We start from the raw sequence: 21633 nt of genomic DNA, 5'->3' as shown, positions 1-21633 counted from the left end.
GCTCAATTTATCAGCTCAAACAATGGAGGCTCTCCTTACCCACTTGAATTCCCTCATCTAGCTCTATAGGTCAAAAGAGATTACCGAATGCTTGCCATCACTACACACAATCAGAGCTTGCCTGATCACAATCTTAGTTACAGCAACAGTTTATGCTGAAAGCATATGATATTAGCAAGAACATATGAGAAACAGGGAGGCCCTATGCAAACAGATAGAATGAAGAGCTTGGTAATCAAGAGGGCTCTTGAGTTTTCCAAGAGGCAAATGGGCTGTTTCTGGCAGTGGGCAAGACCAGAACAGTCAGCCTGATCCTAGAATCAGAGTTCCTGAGGAAAGAGTGAGAGGAAAGCATGATGACCAGGCAAGCCCTAATGTTAAAATAGAGGCTATGGAAAGCCTGGAACCCTGAAATATTAACCTTTGGCAGGAGGAGGGCAGAGCCCGGTGGGTGAATCATTTCCAGTCTGATTCATATTAGAGGTAATAGAACCATTCTGTATCTTGACAGAAAGTACAGAAAGATCCCGTGTACCCAGTTTCCCCCAATAGTAACTTCTTAGAAAACTATAGTAGAACATCCCAGCGATATTGACATTGGGATATTCTACTACAGTTTTCTAAGAAGTTACTATTGGGGGAAACTGGGTACATGGGATATTTCTGTACTATTTTTTTTAGTTGCATGTGAGTCTATAATTATCTCAAAATAAAGAGTTTAATTTTAGAAAAACTTAAAAATGAAGAAAATTAAGCTCCACCACGTGGCCAAAAGTGTCATGCTATCTGAACTATCGCCATGTAAGCCAGAGCTCGCAGAAGGCTTACCTTCCAGTCATTAAAGGGAATATGATTAAGACCCATAATTATGGGATGTCATCTGCACTACAGCAAGATTTCAATGCACAGCACAATTTTCGGAAAGTTCCCTAACCACACAATAAATACAGCAAAATCGGACATTGCCACATACGCTGGGGACTTTAAAGCCATTTCTCTCTCCACTGGGGACCACTGGGACTTCCACAGTTTCAAGGGCACTCCCGCAGCTCTCCACATCACTCTCTTCTCCCTCTGTCAACACACTGTTACTCTCTGCCACTGAGAAGCACGATTCAGGTGACTTTGGCCAAGGAAGTTTGGGTGGGTCTGATTCCTTGGACGTCACATGGCCACTAGGTATGGAACCATCAGCCTCACTGGAATTCGAAGGTGGAATTATGACATAGGCTTGGCCATTCTCAGTTTTCACTTCCTCCATTACAGATGTGCTTAAGCAGCTGTCTCCTGAGAAGTAAAACGAAAGACTGTTAGTAAATGTTGCATTGTATTATTACTAAGTACAATCGTTATTCTCAACTAAATTTCTGTCTTCCAGCTTCCCCTCTAAACTTCCACAGACATGGGTGGGAAAGGTCTTTGAAGTATCACGTAGTCTTCATAGTTGTAAAACTGAGACCTTGGAGTTTAGCAAAAGAATATTTGACAAAACAAGGGGTTAAAAAGTGGTTCCACTATAGACTAATGTCAAAATCCAGGGCAATAACAATAATTATCCAAAGCAATAGAAATTTGAAATCTTTCTAAAAATAAGAATTATATTCCAATATATGATGATAAGAGCTGCTACTGATGAAACATTCCAGGTCAGAAGATTTATGTAAAGAATATATGTAAGGCTGTGCAGATCCAGTAAAAATTATTTCCTACACTAATCTTGTGTCACACAATGACAGCATATAGAAGAATATCATAAGCACTTCTTTTGTACTGCCATCTCTGTGCACCCTTTTCCCTCCCTTACATGTGCACACAAACACACATGCACACACATGCACACGCACATAATTTCACCTATTACATGCTAGCTCTGACGCTGAACCTAGCTACATCTTCTATTTAAGTGTAGCTTCTATTTAAGCTGCATCTTCTATTCAAACCCTGGAGGTCAAAATGCAAGGAACTGTGTAGTGACAGAACTAACAGAACTGGGTGCCCTTCGCCTACACCACCCAGTAATTCATGCAATGGTTCATTAAACTATGGTGAAGGACTCTAAAGAAGCCATATGTACTGCATAACTGTCGTCTCTGCACTGTTTGCTGCTATTCCCTACTCTACCTGGTCCACCTTGCTACCTATCCGTTTATCTCAAGTCAATTCAGATATCACCCACTCCAAAAACATTGCCAGGCCAGCCTCCCGTCTGTTTCAGGTTTGTCCCTGGTGTACCAGCACCTTCCTATGCTGTCTCTATCGTGGCACTTATCACACTGGATTGAAATTATATTTGTCTAGCTCTCACTAAAGTATGAACTCACTGAAGAAAAATCTATGATTTAAGCTCTGTTAACACAGCTATTTCAAGAACAAGAGGTAATGAAGAGGGAAAAGCAGCCGAGGTCGGGTTAATTAGGGCTATAAGACTTTTTTTGTACTCTAAGTGGAAGACAAGTAAAAACAAGGTAAGGGACAAGACCTGAGCTATGTCATTTTAAAGGATCACCATGACTTCCATATGGAGAACTGACTAGCAGAGGTGTCTAGGGTGGATGTAGCCAAATAGGAAGGAAATCATTTCTGCAATAGTCCAGGCAAGAGACAATAGTGCCTTAAACGAGGAGGAGGCAGGGGGTAGCCAGATTCAGAAGAATCCCACGAGTGAAGGACAGACTAGACAAGGGGTGTTGAGAGGAAGACAGGAATTACCAACAAGCTCAATGAAGAAAAGGACAAACACCCTAACCTAAAGAAGCAAAGCATGAAAGCAGCTTCAGAGAAATATGCTATAAAAGGGGGAAATAAGCAAAGCAGTTAAGACTTACAGATGATGGCTTTAGTATAGAGAAATGGCCAGGGGACTGACTACACATACCATTTCCCAAGACTGAATGATTTTTGTTGTTCCTTTTAAAAACTATAGTCTTTATTTGCTTCTTAAAATTAAGTCAAGAGCTAAGAATCTGCAAAGAATTATCTGTAATTGGTTTTCTCTGTGCCATATGAATTCAAGAGAAACTTTCCAAAAACGTATTGTATATTGTAAATTGAGTTGCACTGAAAAAAACTTTTTCATTTTAGAATATTCTTTTTTATTAAACCAAACAAGCACTGCTGGCTGTTTGTCTTACAATTCCACTACATGTAGCAGTGGCGCTCCTGACTTTTGAAACATCCCCTTGGCCTCCTGACTGAGTTACCCCCTACCTTTAGAAAGCTTATTGCGTAAGCTATGTGGAAAAGTAAGATGTCTGTCCTAGAGAACATAGATCAAAGGCATCAGATCTTCAACTACCTACTACTTCTCAAACAAGCAGCCAGATTCTCACCTGAGAGTCTGATATTATCTGATGAATTCTGATCCAGCTGCATTCTGCTAGCAGAGGCTACTTCCTCTGAAGGTGCTTCTGTGTTCCCCAGCTTTGCTGCTGCTTCTGGCTTTTCACTGACCTCGAGGGCATCTGCGTCTGGGTCAGGGGTGGGGCCCTCTGCCCCACTGACTGCAGCTGGCATTTCCTTGTCCCCCTCATTCTTAGGCCTCTTAGAGTGAGGGCCAGTGCACTGGGAGCTATTAAGGAGAGAACTGTGGTCAGAGCAGAATGTTTGCAATGGACAGGCTAAAACACATACCGATACAAATGTTATTTTCACTGATGGAAAGAAGAAAAACACAGTTTTTTCATCATTGTGCAGAGATAATCTTCACAATTAACCAATTAAATTTGAAACTGAAATCTTAACCAGAGTTTTAATAACAATGTAAAAAATTAAAATTAGAACAATTGTAAACAATTGATTGTTAAACATTATTGGAGGAAAAGTCTGCTAAAATTTTATAACAACATTAAAAGAGGTCCAAAAATAAAAATAAAAAATGACGACATGGGAAATCTAATCAATAAATCAAATATTATTTAGATGATGATAAACAGAAGAGGAAATGAGGAGCACCCAGAAAGCTGTTGCTAAAATCTGAGTAGATTCATTACATTCTAAGGTAAACAAGTGCCCACATTTACCTGAGTTTTGTATAATTCTGAAATACGCATGGAAATTATTAAAATTAAATGCCAAATCATCATTAGCTAAAAGAAATAAGAGGGAAGGAGGCCAACTGTATGAATTTAACATCTTATATCAACTTATTATTTTCACAGTGGACACCACTTTTTTCCTCTTTTAGTATTTTCCAGAAAGTCGCTTGATAGCTTTGTCATAGATGCCTTTTGCATATGACACATTTCTTACGCTTTCTTTAGGAAGAATTACAACTCAAATCGAACCAACGTGTATTTCAGTGCACACACATATACTACACATACACATACATACACACACACACACACACACACACACACCCCACTAGCCACTGTAGAAAGTCAGGGAGGACAGAGATCTGAGATAAAGGAGGAGCCAGGGGTAACCCGTGCAAACTCACTTTGGCTGCTGGTGGTAGTAACAGTACCAGTATCATCATCACCATCATCACATTTATTGAGAACCCATGCACTGGCCTATGCAGAAAATCTTCACATTACTACTAGCATAGTACATGTCAAATAAGATGGCTGACATCTCTGAGATTTCAATGCATCATTCCCTTCATTAGATTTCCCTAAATAGGTTATTACTTAAGGGAGTCAGCAAACTATGGTGAAGCCACAAGGCTGAGCATGATCGACAAGCCCCTTAACACTAGGCTTTCAACCTGGGTGAGCAAAGTCTATTGATCATTTTAGCACACTGAAGGGCATTTCGAATTAGTTCAATGTCATAGATCTTGTTCTCTGGCAACCCAAAAGGGCCACCGTGGTTAGTAACTAGGAGATCAGACCGTACACCTAATTAGTGTATTATGATTTCTGCCCATTAAAGAACAGTTCTCAAGATGTTCTGCGGGTGTTTCTTCTAAACTCAAGATTACTCACTCCCACAGCAAGCTTTTTTGGTAATGTGGATAACACATTTATCAAAGGCACTGACTCTCTAAATCTGTGTTTCCCCGACTTTTCTGAATGCAACCCATAGTAAGTTATACATTTTAGATGGTGAAACAACACTCACGTACGTACACATGTGCTCACACATGTATGAATTAATACTTACCCCCTTACCACATGGGAAGGACTATGATACTTTTTATTCTATTTTACCTCCTACATTAAAATGTTGTTCCTAACCTATTAAATTGATTTGAAAACGAATCATTGAAAATCAGTGCTGTAAACTGTAGGGTGAAATGAGAACACCTCAGTTTGAGTTCTGCTACTAACTTATTCTGTGCCTCAGGTATTTCATACAATGAGGACGTTTGACTCCATGTTCCTAAGGTTCCTCCGCTCACTACCTTTCTAAAATAGCAGAAAGTAAATGTCAGGGGAAAAAAGAGAATCAGAAAATAAACATCAGAAATATGGCCAAAGATTTGAAATTACAGTGCTATTTAGTTAGCAAAAAACTGGTAACAAGCTACAGGTCCAAATATGGGGGATTAGTTAATAAATACAAGCAGGCATTAGAAATTACCGTGTAGTGAATCATTTAATTACATAAAAAAATAAAAACTCTCACAAAACTGGTCATCAAATTGTTAATAGAGCATGGCCCCAATTTTAGAAAGGTATATAATATTATATAAATAATAAATATATATGTAAAGGATATATACAAAATGTTAACCTAGTTATCTCTGTATTGTGAGGTTATGGGTGATTTGGGGTTCCTTCATTATTCTTTTCCTTATTTTACAAATTTTCTCCAGTGCACAAATATTACTTTTACAATCTGAAAGAAAAAAATGAGTAATATTGGAAAGTGAAAATGTAATATAACCCTGGAAAACATAAGAGCCTAAAAAGATTGCCTGAGGGCCCTAGCAACATGACACATATCCTATTCATGAGTTTAAAACAGCAAGATGCCCACAACAGGATGCAGGCTTCTGAAATGGCCCTGGCCACAAAAACAGAATGTAGAATAAAGTTCACAGGGACAGTCATGTTACAAAAACACTACATGCTCTGTTTTACATCTTGTAAAAGAATAAAGCAAAGTATATAAAATGCAGCAAAATATAGAAATCCCAATGAGAAAAGTAATATCTCAGACGTTTGACAAATGAAGAAAACATCAGAAAGAAAATTGGTAGCAAAATGAAAAAGATCACGTGACTGAAGATAAACTATGGAGATGAACAGAGAGCACCAAGACCACTTTAAAGCATATTAGCGTAAGAGGTCTAAGAAGTTCCAGTATTGTTCTACTTGCATGTATAATAACTCCAGGAATATTCTCATACACAAAATACATCTCTTCCTACATTCTATTTATTTATTACATTTCTCAAGAATTACAAATACTTTGCCTCAAATTTTCAGTAAGATAGTAAGTACAATTATGATGAAGAAATATGAAAAAAGGCAAATAGTCTGTGAAAACATCACGTTCGTGACCCATTTTAATTGAGTTAGTACAAGAGGGATGGGGTGGGGGTGGGATCATTACCTCCTGGATGCTTTTCTTACTTTCCTCCTTCTCTGCAGCCACGCCTTTACTTCAGGGGTGGATTCCGGAGTAGGCTTCGTGTGATCAATGGTGTATATATCCTTTCCTTGTTTCCACAGCTGATATCTGTCTGGCTGAAATTTCTTCACAAAGATATCCATTGAAATTTTCACCATGTCTTTCCTGCAGGTGCACTGAAACATAATGGGATTGGAGTGCTTTAAACATTTCACTAGCTACATAAAGTCACACAGATTTGTACTATGAATGGACCATTCATGAATATTTAGTCACCATATAATTGAGGATAATGTTTTACATTTTCAAACATTCAGTGGGGGATAAACTCAATTTCCTCTGAATGAAGGTGAGAACCTGTATATTCACATTTATAAATGGTAAAATATGTTCAAAGGCATTGTAGAGTTCATAGGGAACTGTCTACCAAGAACAACTGAAAGGAAGGAGCATGCATTTGAAAGCATGCCTGCAACAGAAGGATTACGCGCCCGTCACAGGGATGTATCACTGAGCTGAAAGCTGAGAGGTCTGTAAAGCTGAAAACCTAAGTTGGCAAATGAATAAAAGTAGCCCATGAATGTGATTAGAATAATTAAACCAATGGGTTGAGATAAATGTTCTTCAAGATATATTTTAATCACATTATGTTTATTAACATAGATACTTTCACAAAGTAACCAACAATTAGTGAGCAATGAACACACTTCTATATCATATCATAAAATAACCACCACCATCACTATAAACATATTCACTAGGAAGAAGGAATAGTGCTAAAGTAAGATGTTCAAAGAAACTATTATTTTGAATTCACTAGGACTTTGATTCTTATTAATACATACTTATGAGTCATATCTTATAAAATAAGTTACGTATAAAGATTAGCATGGAATTTGGGCAGAAGTGCTGCCAGCCTAGACTCACAGGGACAAACAGGATGAAATGAAGGAAAAATGACTCCAAGAGCAAAGCCACAATGACCAGGACTAAGCTAACAGGATCTCCTCAGGCTGTTACAGAGGACATACAGATGGCCAACAGACGTATCACATGTTCAACCACACTAATCATTAGGGAAATGCAAATCTAAACCACAATGAGGTATCATCTCACACCTGTCAGAATGGCTTTTATCAAGAAATGAACAAACAGCAAGTGCTGACAAAGATATGGAGAAAAGGGAGCCCTCGTACGCTTCAGATTATAAACTCTAATGGTTTCTGGGATTGTAAATTGGTGTAACCACTATGGAAAACAATACAAAGATTCCTCAAAAAATTAAAAATAGAACTACCATATGATCCAGCAATTCCACTTCTGGGTATCTATCCGAAGAAAATAAAAACACTAATTCTAAAAGAAATAAGCATACCTATGTTCAATGCAGCATTACTTACAATAGCTAAGACACGGAAGCAACGAAAATGTCCATTAGTAGATGACTGGATAAAGAAGATGTGGGGGGGGGGGGTGTGTGTCTGTGTGTGTGTGTGTGTGTGTCACACACACATATATACAATGGAATATTACTCAGAAATAAAAAAGAATGAAATCTTGTCATTTGTGACAACATGAATGGAACTAGAGGGTATTACGCTAAATGAAGTAAATAAGTAAGACAGGGGAAGACAAATGCCGTAAGATTTCACTTATATGTAGAATCTTAAAAAATATATAAATAAACAAAACAAAACAGAAAAGGATCCACAAATAGAACAAGCTAATGGTTGCCAAAGGGGAAGGGTAGAGGGATGAATGAAATTTAAAAAATAAAAGAGGATGGAAATTAATGTTTACTAAACACCAAGTATGTTTCATGAGTTAGGTGGTTTACTTGCATTGTTAAAGGCAATCCTCATATATTCTTGAAAGTAAGACACAGAAATCTCCATTTTAACAGAAGAAACTGATTTCAAAGAGCTTAATAACCTTCCAAGGTCAAGGATGGTGAATGATTTTCTTTCCACTATTACATTGGCTCTAATACTGATGATCATCCTTTTATGATTTTTTTTTTCCTACAAGAAATCCTTAATACATTATAGCTAGTGTTTGTAAAATGAATGGAAATTCTTATGGTAAAGATGCTAAAAATCCAAATTTTTCCTTTTGTCTTGGAACTCAAGGTATAAGAAGTAAGAAATTCTTCATAAGAAAAAAACTAGAGTTCAAAATTAATTTTTCTGGTTATCACAGCAATCACAGAAAAATAAATTAGCTTGTGAAGTCACCTTTGATCAGAAAAAGAAAATGAATCAGATTACTACTAGGACAACCAAAAAGAAGGGAAGAGCAATGATGGCAAGCTCTTGTTTTGAAGATGTATGAATATCCAAATAAAGTATATACTGCTGTCTTCTACTGACACATGAGTAGTTAGTGTGTCTTTAAACCAAAGATCACTGTAAGATATTGTCCCTTGTAATAACCATTATAACTGTATTTACCAATAAATGGCTCATATTAAAAAAACACAAGCAACATATTAATTCTTATTTCCTTCAGAAATTTAAATCAATCAAAAAAGTTGATTTTTAACACCCCATGTTTTTCATCAAAATCTAGCCCACTCCCAAAAATTATTTTTCTTGAAGGTTGTCAGTTAATTATCTTTATGGCAAAACAAAATTTCTACGTTAGATCAGAACTACAGTAAAAAAAAGAAATATCCATTTCTTGTTCAGTACATAGTGACACTGTCTTACATCTCCAAATATATAAGCTATGAAAATATGGGACTGGGTATAAAATGTAAAAATATACAACGTTCAATGGACTCACCCTTCATTGGCTTTGAGAGCCCAAAAGTTTGTACAAGTTTCCTTTTAAATGAATATTTCATAAATAAAGAACAAAGAAAAGACAGATATTCTTTATTTCATTGTTTTCTAACAACCTACTTTCTTTAGCCACAACAAGAATTAAGAATAATGTGTTATTAACACAATTAGACAGAATTATTCACTATTTCCACATTAAGTAGTAACAAAAACATTGCAAAGTATCAGGCATAGGAACCTCTTATTTAACCAAAAATGTAACTGATGGTGATTAACTATTTAATGCCAAAATCAGTAAATATGACTGAAATATAATTTTATTCTAAACCATCAAACTACCTTTTATGTTAACAAATAATTTAGTACTCAGTAAATTCAGATACTTCACTGAAAAACTATGTAGACAATTCTAGGCATAGAGCATCAAAGAAATCTTAACTACAGACTGTGGTTATTAAATTGACAAGGCTGTGATGAGTGTTTCTTAACCTGATTTTTTGACCAACCGATCTACAATCTACTCTTTATTCATCCAGATTTGTATCACATTCATTATTTCCTATTCTTTAACCCTTTTATCCATTTTCAACTTAGTCATGAAACCCTAAACACTTCTTTCTCTACACGTGCAAAGAATAATCTGCTAGTAATTTGTTAGCATTAACATGAACTGTGTTGCTCTAATGAACTAGAACTCCTCAATCTTCATCATTATCTTACCTCTATGTAAACAATATCAATGGTGTAGGTTTCCACTGCATCATAACAAACAAACAGAGAACAGGCCCAGCTCTTTGGGAAACTGCCACACTCTTAACTCATAATGAATCTGTAAATGTCCAGGAATCCCAAGACCTTCTCTGCTATACTTATGACTAGTTATTTCTGATTCTGATATGAGTGAGGAACAGTATTTTGCAATATGCACTCTAATTTATAGGCTCGTATTTCTGATCAGTATTTTCTGGCATTATGTTCCAATGAAGACGCCACTCAAGTTTTATGGAATGTAATGTAATCAATCATTTTAACAGAAACATTGTCTAATTTAAACAGTTGTTAAATAAAACAATTTTAGAAAATAGATGCATTATTCAATTAATAAAGCCAGAATTGATTGATAGGATATCAGTCTACTATTTATAGAAATACTTAACCTAATGAGATACTAAAAAAATTGCTAAAGATTTTTTCTGTACATTTCACCAGACAATTAATAATGAATAAAAGTATTTAATATGTGGATTAACTGTAAAAAAAAAAAAAGGAGGGGGTCTATTTATATTGGTATTCCTCTAAAGAAATTCCAAAAGTTAATTAAGCAGGATATTCTACTTCTATAGCCCATTCTTTTATCGTAAAATTTTCATTACCAGTTACAAATCTGAACCGAATTTCACCCTTTTTGGAGTACTTCCAACATCCTAGTATTTTTTAGCTGGCTCAAGAAATTAGAAATTTCATTCTAAGAAATTACATTAAAAGGGGAAATTCAGAATCAGTATAATGAATGTAGGTAATTCTAACATACATTATGCTGAGCTAAAGAAGCTAGACATAAAAAAGTCCACACTGGTGGTTATTCCACCATATTAATGGATATGACTGTGTTTAATATGATTAATAAGCAATAGCCACATTACTCTATCTGCTTGCTGAACACTGGTCTGCCTACAGCTCTTCTAGTTATCAGCTATGTAAGACTGGGGACGCCATGAGTTCTGAGTCAGCTTCTTCACATAAAAATGCTTTCCTAGCTCTGTCACAGGGGTTCAAAAACCAAAAAGTGTGTAAATATACTGGGTCAAAAGAGCTCTTTAAACATAATTATGACTATGATCTCCCTGACCCTCCTTTACACAAAAAAACTGAAGATGATGCAAAATGCTGATGTAAAGCAAAGAAAAATTTTTAAGTTTCAGTTTGTACTTAAATACTAAATACTTATGTTTTACAGAATTTTTCTGCAAAGATGGTAGAGCCACGTGATTCTTCAAATAGCTAGTCAAAGCTAAAAAAATCTGCAAGAAACTAATGTAATAGAAGAGAAAATGCCTGTTTCCTGCCAAGAGCTATCTATGAAATATATTAGGCACCCATCAATGCATACCCAAATGGACCTTCAGACCTTAGTCATATGTAAGATCAACTATAACAATGATTTATTTAATCTATGTACTTATTCAGTCATTGCTCATTTGTACATGTACCCTCTTACGCAAATACATTTGGGAGAAAATTATTATAATTACCTTGACAATTGATAAGAATTATTTTAATATAGGAAATGGAGTTTTAAAATATTCAGATCTAATTAAGTTGAAAATAATATTTGAACAGCACTTTGATTTCCTGGGTCACATTTCATATAATACCAGTCAAAGACAAAAGGCTGTTTCACTGAAGTACATGAAAAGTAAACTCTATAATTATGTTTACACTGAGAAAGGGGAAAAAAGAAATACACTTCTAAGATCAATATTAATCAACAAAGTTGGTATATAAAGAATGCAAAGGTTATTTCCTTTGTTCTTATGTCCATTAATAAAGCAAGGTCTGTGGGAGCCCTGAACATCCCTTGTTTTCCCCATCTGGTCTGCAGAGCTCACAGAACCCTGATTTTGTCAAGGTGCACAATACGTTTGACAGTTCCGGGGATTCCAATATACACACCCAGCAAAAACTTTCTGAAATGTTTTGTTCTCACTGACTTGAAAAAGAGAGTAGCTTTAAAAGTTCCCTAAAAGCTAAAAAGATATATCACAGTCATAGTAAAAAAGTGTGATACTAGAACCAATATCTTACTCTAATTTTAATGAATCGTCATTGTGAGTTGTTTCAGATGTTGTTGCCATATCCGACCTTTCTCTTCCATTCTAGTTTTAAACACTGTGAAAATATACACTGTGTCTGTCTTACTGAGAAGAGCATTCTAGGTACCTACAGGATTGAGAGGCCCTTAAAAATATTTTTTTGATAAATAATCTTTTTTGAAAACATGAGAAAACAGAGGTTCAGAGATCTTAAGTTAATTTGCACAAGGTCACACAGCTCACAAGTAATACAGCCTTTGCCACATTCAAATCTAGACCAACTCCCATACTCTTACCCACTGTACTGTGGAAATTCCAAAACGAAACTACATTCAATACATCTTAAATGGTTTTAAACTTAAATGTGGGCCATATTTTTCCATCTCAAACTTATTTTTCTGTGACCCCTAACCAAACTGAAATTGTTGTTGAGAACAAAAGTCTGGGTCTCATTTTTTTATGCATGATATCATGCCGTGTTGATAGAGTTTATCCAGTCTAGCTAACAATTTTCCAAAATATGTTTCCTCCGCTCCCCCTGCTTCTAATAGGTTCAAATTAATTTCTTCTGAATATTTTCAGGCTTCACCATGCCAGAATATGTCTCCCTTATAAAGTAAGGCAATTATAAAGCAATTTAAGGTATGAGACTAGAAACTCTATCTTTCTGACCCATGGGAACACAGCTCAAACAGACAAAGAAAAACTATGCAAAAAGAAGGGGAATGGACTCAAACAGCTTGCTCCAGGGGTCTCCAAAAACTCTGTAGAAATTATTTTTAGAATTTCTGCTTCTCAACACTTACCTGCATTTCTGATAGAAAGGTTGTGGAAGTTCAGAGTTACAGATATTAAACAATCCACTCCTGCTGTGCCATGCAAAACACAGCATGAAATTGAACTCCTTCATATGGAGGAACAGATGAAGTTATTTTGTTCTGAATTCATGCATTGCATGTCACACTTTATATGGGTGATAAATTTGGGCAAGATCAGATAAAAATAGGGCTCTGCAGAGTCTCAGGGATCTAAGGATTTTATGGTTATAAATATTTGCTGATAAGAGTCTATGAGATCATGTATGAGAGCCATCAGAAATGGCATGGAAGCAGAGAACATATAATCCTTCTATAATGCTCAGATATATTGACTTTTGAGAGTCACTCAGATCATTCTTTGTTTTCTTTTTTTAATTTTTTTTTAATTGGGGAATATTGGAGCCCATCAGCTCCAAGTCGAGTCGTTGTCCTTCAATCTAGTTGTGGAGGGCACAGCTCACTGGTCTGTGTGGGAACCAAACGGGCAACCCTGTTGTTAAGGGCTCGCGCTCTAACCACCTGAGCCACCCGGCCGCCCCAATCAGATCATTCTTTATAAATGACTAAGTGGACACAATTAGAAGTTCATCCTGCACTCAGAATGAAATTTAGCTAAGTAAATCATCCACTCCAATCATATAAGTCACAGGTGAGAAACAGAGGCACAAAAACACTGACTTCCTGGTATCACAAGGGTAGTGAATTAGAAAAAAAAGTTTCAAGACTCAGTTTCCTACTGACCAGCCTCTCTGGGATTTTCCATTTCCCATTCACAGCAACAACTGAGTACATAGGAGCACGCTGAGTAATGCAAGGGGCTGTACACAAAAGGAGCCCATCTGCCTGGCTTCACGATAAAACGCTGGCCATGTTAAAAACCACCAGATTGACGGTGGAGATGTTCATCTCTTCACTTCTGCAAAATCAGAGACAAAGGCAGCATCCTCTAACCCGTTTCCATCTTTGTTTGTGCAGTTCAAACACTAATATCAATGTAAGAAAACATTAATAAAGAAATATTTTTAAAGAGGGGGAAGAGTAACTTTAAAACAATTAATAAAATGGCCATGTATGCATAATGCAATCCCAGAATGAAAGCTCTGGATAATATATACTCAGGGTGTTCTTGCTTGGGAGAAACAAAAATAACTTGGTAACAGCTTTCAAATAAATTCCAGGTTATGTTATTAAATCCTGTATTTCACGCAGAATTTTGAATGTCTCAGGAAAAATGACAGCTTTATTTATTTATTGAATAGCCATGTCACAAACTCTATCTCACACTCAACGCATTCTGATCACATGTCTCTTGCCACCTGAAAATTCTCTGGTATTACTTCCAAAAGAGGAAACACCCTGATGAAAGCTAACTAGACCAAAAAATTAATGCCTTTAGAAAGAAGTATAATTTATCATAGGCTTTACAATGTTAACAATACGGCTAGAAATTGAACACTAAATACTAAAAGGAAAACAAATAATTTTGTTGGAAATAAAAATTTTAAATTAACTGACAACACATACTTTTTCAGCAACACTCCCTTAGAAAGCCACGCAGCACTAGAGGTAAATAATTCAGCATCTCAGATTCATGTTATCTGGCAATTCCGGTGTTCCTACTCAAGTGTGAGGATATGTCTGGAACTGCTATTACCGTTTCTCGGTTATTAATTTTGTGAAATGATTTCAAGCAGAAGAACAGGCAGGTATATTCAACATGAATCAGAAGAAAAACAAAGAGAAGAAAGAAAAACATACAATGGATTTTAAGTGCTTTTTCAGTTTCTCTCTGGCCAAATTTAGGACACCATCAATAGGGAAGTGGAGAAACAGTTCGTATAAGATTCATTATTATTCTAAGAAATCAAGATGGGAAGAACGGGATTTAAATCAGTTTAAGGCCCAAAGTGACCCAACATGCAGAACTAACTTCCATGACTGTCACCGTTAGCTGCTTGACTTCAGGCTCACAAACAGCAAAATGAAACTGCATTAAACCAACCCAGGACATGTTAAGAATAAATCATGCCAACATTGTGGCAACACATAAAACTTTTAAACATGTAATAATTTTTTAAGCTATGAATAATGTGTGACCACTAACGCAACTGGGAATTTATACTAAGAAAATACTTATTAATGAATGTACCAGCTTATGTTTAAGAATATTCATCTCAGCAATGTCTATAAAAGATCTAAAAAATGGAAAAATCATTTTCTAGAAACAATTGGTTATTCCTTTTTTAAAAAAATCATGGTATTCTTTTTGAAAAATTATGGAAAAACATTTAATAATATGGAAAACCATTACCATTAGGTGGAGAGAGCACCTTACACATGTGATCATGTGTGTAATATACATGTATATATGTACCTAAAATAAACATACACACATGAGAGACTGGTCCATTTCCCTGCATCTGATTTTGGGGGAGCAGTGCAGGACAGAGGTGGTGGGTATAACTAGAAGTGGGCACAGCGGGAGGAGGCTGCTTGGATTCAAACCCTATACACTTGGAGTGGAAATATCCATGAATAGGTAGATCCCTTTCTGAAGTGACAAAGTTCTTCATTCTTGATCTCTCTATTTATCTCAAACCAAAAGTGTTTCATTTCCTAGCACCTTCTTCTTTTCTTTCAGATCACTAACAACAAATTGCAATCACATGTTTATGTGTTTATTTAGTTAACATGTTTCCCCCACCAGAACCGATATTCTGTAAGGACAGGAGTCAGCTCTGTTCATCACTGCATATCTGTCATCAACACATAGTACATGCTCCAGAAATATTAGCTGAATGATTGCAAAAAAACTAAAGTATTGCTGGTAACATAATAACCAAGACAAAAATGAAAATTAAACTCTTAAATGTTGACCTCACTGCATTGGTATCATTTATTGATTTGGCTCATTTCTATTTACATAATTTATTCAAAAATTGAATTGCCTGATCATTATGTAGAATATTGGATGGATCTCAGACTATTTCATTAGCAAATATGGGGCTCTGCCTTAATTAATAGGAAACATGTTATAAATGCTAAGGAGCTTTTTTTTTTTTGTCCAGTAAATGACACACAGCTACAAACTACAACTTCTGTTTCTAACTCTACACCCACTTTCTAAGAAATTGGTTAATTCAAATTAAAATGTAGACTTGTCATTGTAATGAATCACGAACAAGCTCTGGACAAGAGAAGCCCTTCACTACCCCAAGGGCAATGGGTCTACTGATAAAATCTAGAAAGTGGTTTGGTTGGATGTGCTCTATTTTAATTCTACGGAAACTCATTCATCAGTTTAAATTTAAAAGCTGGTCACATAACAAATGCAATTTTAATGATCTACATTTCCTCATATTCACATGTAGTTTTAATATATTGAAATCCAGACTGGACTGAGTCCAGAAAGTAATCATAAATACAGCTGATATCAGCCTCATGTTCTTCCAAGAAGTAAAGACCACTTTAAAATAATTCCATCCAACAGTATTTCTGGTGCCAAAAAAAAAAAAAAAGCCCCACATTTGTATAACTTATACAATAATCATGGTAAAGACTGTTCATCTATATGTATAATAAGAAATTACTACAGGGCTGTAGTTTCACTTATTTCCTCAGATGTGGCTGCCTATTACAATCCATCAACTGTCAAGAAATAAAAAAAAACAAGAATGTTCCATCTTCACTGGTGACTAAATACAAGTTGTAGTAGCGATCCATTAAATCAAAATGTAAAAAGCTTTCCCCGTGGGATCAGAGAGACCCAACTAAATGGGAGAAGAAGGTAGAGCACCGGGAATGACAAGGTTAGTACAGTCATTCACCATTTTGGTTTTGGTTCTTCTTTTGTTCCAAAAACTGTTGCTGAGGTAGCATGAGGAGCTGGGCGGGGGTCAAGAGGACTTTTCATAGCAATAAACAGTTGCACATATCATCCCTTGCCTTCTTACTTTGTCCAAGAACACAGCAAGTAAGTTGAAAATGGCTTCCCACTATTCTAATTCCATTTGGGAAATCAATTTTTCTGCAAAATTACCACACCTGATCCATATAATCTCTGGTCCAAGACTGTAAATGGCAGGCCTTCCTTTCATGGTCCAAAATCATGAAGCCTACCCCAACGCAGGTTTTTATTTCCCCTCTCTGTGAAATGTATATTGGAAAGAAAACTAAAAGATTCAGTTCTTTAATCAAATATTAAATTACATCCATTTTCAATTTAATTGAATACTTGTACAGCTGCAATAATGTCCACAGTAACAAGCTATGACAGCATTCATTCTACAAACATCTGATCGCCTAATATAAACAAAGAGATATGAGTTCAGTGACCTAACTTCATAAATAAGCAGCCACATGAGTGAGGACAAAAATATGAAAAAAGTTTTCAATTTTCAATATTGGCTGAGTTTTTAAGAACTCGATAGGACTGTTTTTATCTGTTATTTACTAATCATTATTTAATTTTTCAAAAAATTTTACCGCAATTGATGTGACAGAATTAAATTACTAAATTTCACTCCACTATTCACTCCTAAGACTTCATTAGGATGTTTTCTAACTAAAAAGAGCAACTTTATCTCCCCAAGCTCAAATCATGTGTTCTTCTAGGTGATGCCAGATTGGCCAATCAAACATTCCATCCCAATGGCAACAGGGACTGGCTCAGGGAGGAGCACATGGCCCAAATGAGCCCAATGGGATTCAACATCAGGACTTGGTCCTAGTTTATTAAAAGCCTAGATAAGCCAACAATCATCTTCGTGGCAACATGGGGAACAGCTGCCTAAGAAGGAAGCCAGGAGAGAAGAAAGTGTTATAAATGGAGCCAGAGAGAGTCCTGAAGACATACATCAAGGAAGTAATCCATTTTCTCTCTCTACCAGTAGGAGTTAGACAAATACAACTTTTAAGAATGTTTACCCATTAAGACCATCTCAGGACAGAATCTTCACTTAATCCATATTTTCTAAGCATATGATACACTCAGAGGAAATGTTAAATCTAGTTCTCCAGCCTGTTACTGGAAATGTACCTACATCTGAAACCAGAGCATAACTAGTAGCACTTGACTTATGAAAAAACAATTTTATAGTCAGAATAGGATATAATGGATTATCAAGTAAGACAGTCACATACTGTAAGCCAGATACAGATATAAAAGTTAAATTAACAAAACAATCAGTAACAGAACGTTATATATAGGAATTTGCCAAAAAGGAATACTATTTCAAGTTTCCATTTTTATGTATATTCAAAACAATTATGTTCAATAAACATGTTTAGAACATCAGGCCCTTAAAGGTAAACAAGTAAATTAACTTCATATTCTTAATCTGGGAATTTGATTTTCACATAGCTGTTTAAAGCAGTCAAGATTTTAAATACCAGTCACAACACACACACACACACACACACACACACACACACACACACACAAGGTTTCAATAAGAAAAGTTTGTACATGTATAAATATATTTCTGTCTGTATATCATCAAGAAATATCAAAACAGCAATTAATTATTGAATAAGACAACAGAAGTTACATATTCCGATATCCCAGACCAATATAAAAATTTTAAACACACTATTGAAAATACATTTTAAAAGCCTAATCTAAAATACCATCTCACTTTAATACTCAGATCTAAATACTAATTTTACAATAAAATGTCAGATTTATGGCAACCTGTAATCAGAGATATAAAATTACTGAGTGCCTGAAAATAACACAAATCAAAAGATAATAGTAAATTACTGGCGTTGAACTACCGAGGTTATTAGAACCCTAATTTTAAAAGAGAACCCTTACTTTACTCTGAACTTCTTCCAGCAGTTCAAAGTAAATGTGTAATCTTTTTTTTAATATTCAACTATGTTCTTTATGAAACAGTTTAACTTAATTATTAGTTGGCAGCAGCAACATCCGAAAATCTTGTCCATCGCAGCCCAGAGGTCCTGCCTGTGAGAAGGTCTGAATAAGCAGAATGTGAAATACGTACAGTGGAGGCGGCACGAAGAACTGTCTCACCAAGAACGATCGATTCAGTAACAGCAATGGTACTCACGGTTTCCTTTGCCCAATGGCAAGTTATTCATGGTATTTTTTCATTTATGTTTAGTTTCCTAAATTCTTAAGTATCAGATGGAGGGAGGGGACCTATCTTAAATACCAGATCTTATTTTTTAAAAGGTCTTAAATGATTATAATTAAAGATAATTTAAGCTGACGATTAGAATAACAAACATCTACCACTTACTGTGCTTATTATGTACCAAACACAGTGATAAATGTAAAGCATTTTCTCACTGAATCGGTACTTGTATTCGCTCATTTAATCTTCACATCCCTATGAGAAACTACAGTAGGCCTCCCTTATCTATGGTTTTGCTTTCCCCAGTTTCAGTTACCCATGGTCAACTGCCATCAAAATGTTAAATGGAAACTTCCTGAAATACAGAATTCGTAAGTTTTACATTGCATGCCATTCTGAGCAGTGTTATGAAATCTCACACCATCCCTTTCTGTCCCATCTGAGACACGAATCATCCTTTTGTCTGGAATCTCCATGCTGTATACCTGCCCATTAGTCACTTAGTAGCCGTCTTGTTTATCAGATTGACTGCTGTGGTATCACAGTGCTTGTGTTCAAGTAACCCTTATTTTACCAAATAATAGCTCCAAAGCACAAGAGTAGTAATGCTGGCAATGTGGATACACCAAGAAAAGCCATAAAGTGTAAGGTGTGATCAAATAATAGGGTGAATGTTTATATTTTTAAAAATTCATCACGGTAAAAGATATATTGCCATTAATACCCCTCAAAATATTCCCCCCTCCCCTTGCTTCGAACACACTTATCCCATCGTTATTACCACTTTCTGAAGCAGTTCTGGAAGTCCTCTTTCATGAGTGTCTTTAGTTGTGCTGTTGTGGCTGCCTCCATGTCCTGAATCAATTCAAAACATTTACCTTTCATGGTCATTTTGACTTTGGGGAAGAGCCACACGTCGCACTGTGCAGAGCTGGTGAACAATGTGGCTGAGGACACATCATAATGTTTTTATTTCACAGAAATTGCCGTACCAGAAGCGACGTGTGACAGGGAGCATTGTCATGATGGAGGATGATTGACGGCACACTTTAAAACACCCCTCCTCTTAACCATAGCTCACACCCGACTGACTGCACTGACCAAGTTGAAACTTGTCACACACTGTTACTAAGGTTCCACACTCTGCTTCCTATATTGAAGATCCCTGCCTTTGTGTTGGATGGCATTTGGCAGCAGCATTCACCGTATTTTGGGATCACAATGGAAAGGCTCCATGTCACACATCGCTTCTGGTACAGTAATTTCTGTCAAATAAAAACATTATGGTGTATCCTCATCCAGCTTATTCACCGGATCTGGCACCATGGAACTTCTGGCTCTTCCCCAAAGTCAAAATGTCCATGAAAGGTAAACGTTTTGAATCAATTCAGGACATCGAGGCAGCCACAATAGTGCAACTAAAGACACTCATGAAAGAGGACTTCCAGAACTGCTTCAGAAAGTGGCCAGAATGATGGGATAAGTGTGTTTGAAGCAAGGGGGAGTATTCTGAGGAGAATTCATGGCAATGTGTCATTTACTGTAATAAATTTCTTTAAATTTAAACATTTACTGTATTTTTTTTATCACACCTCATATGTAGATATAGGAAAAAGCATAATATATACATAGGATTCAGTACTATCCAGTTTCAGACACCCACAGGGGGTCTTGGAATGTATCCGCCATGGATTAGGGGGGACTACTATATTAACATCCCTATTTTACTCATGTAGGAAACAAAGAAATCAATAATTTGCCAAAGTTCATGAATGAAGCAAGCGGTAGGATGAAGACTAGAGCTCATTTCTTTTTGGCATCAACACCAGTGCCCCTAAAAACTAGCACTAGATTGACAGTATACTGTCAAGAAGTAGCAGCAGGAGAGGAAGTACCGATAATCAGTACCATCCCAGTCCTTCTGAACACTTCCCTGCGTGGAGCTGTCCCATGACAAGAGGGATCTGGCTGGGTTCTGATATTGAGAAGACTTGCAGAGATTAGAAGGCAGAAGAAAAGCCTTCTGAGAGAGCTTTGAGCAGCAGGCCGCGGGGGAAGGAGCAGCAACAGACCAGGGGCTGAGCGATGCAGGAGCAAAAGAGCTCCCCGGCGCTCCTGCTCTAGGTTCCACTATAGGTTATACTACCTTCCCCATACACCTTTTTACTTGTCTAGTCCTTCCAACAATTTTGCAGCCTATTATGAACAAAACTACTAGGAACAACTGTACATTCGTGTACATGTCTTTATGTGAATATATTTCAATTTTGTATATATTCTTTTAAATTTAACAGCGAAGTCTGTTAAATTTTTGGCCCATTTTCACTGAGATATTTTTGTCATTTTATTATTGAGTTGTTTGAGTTCTTTGTATATTCCCAGTACTAGTCCTTTATCAAATACGTGTTTTGCAAATACTTGCTCCTAATTTGGACCTTTTTTTACAGATGGTTTTTAATGAGCAAAAGTATTTTATTTTAATGAAGTCTAACTCATCAGTTTTTTCATTTATGACTGTTACTTTCTGTGACTTCAGAAACCTTTTGTCTATCTCCAAGTTGTAAAGATATTCTCCTATATTTTTTTCCTAAAAGCTTTA

The 21633-nt window shown here is 36.2% G+C and overlaps 1 protein-coding gene across 6 annotated transcripts in view; it reads right to left on the bottom strand.

Moving 5' to 3' along the window:
* Positions 1–21633, bottom strand: part of KDM4C (lysine demethylase 4C) — a 383956-nt gene that overhangs the window by 158935 nt on the left and 203388 nt on the right. For all 6 annotated transcript variants that reach the window (XM_088793095.1, XM_019727138.3, XM_088793096.1 and 3 more), the window contains 3 exons: positions 6505–6698; positions 3330–3568; positions 974–1287 (listed from right to left, as the gene is read on the bottom strand). In XM_088793095.1, coding sequence (XP_088649221.1) covers positions 974–1287; positions 3330–3568; positions 6505–6698 — 747 coding nt within the window. The remainder of the gene's footprint in view (positions 1–973; positions 1288–3329; positions 3569–6504; positions 6699–21633) is intronic.

This window comes from Rhinolophus sinicus, chromosome 16, assembly GCF_057876585.1.
Source record: "Rhinolophus sinicus isolate RSI-liver-muscle chromosome 16, RSI-T2T, whole genome shotgun sequence".
Classification (NCBI taxonomy): Eukaryota; Metazoa; Chordata; class Mammalia; order Chiroptera; family Rhinolophidae; genus Rhinolophus; species Rhinolophus sinicus.
This window is presented reverse-complemented; position numbering and strand designations above follow the sequence as displayed.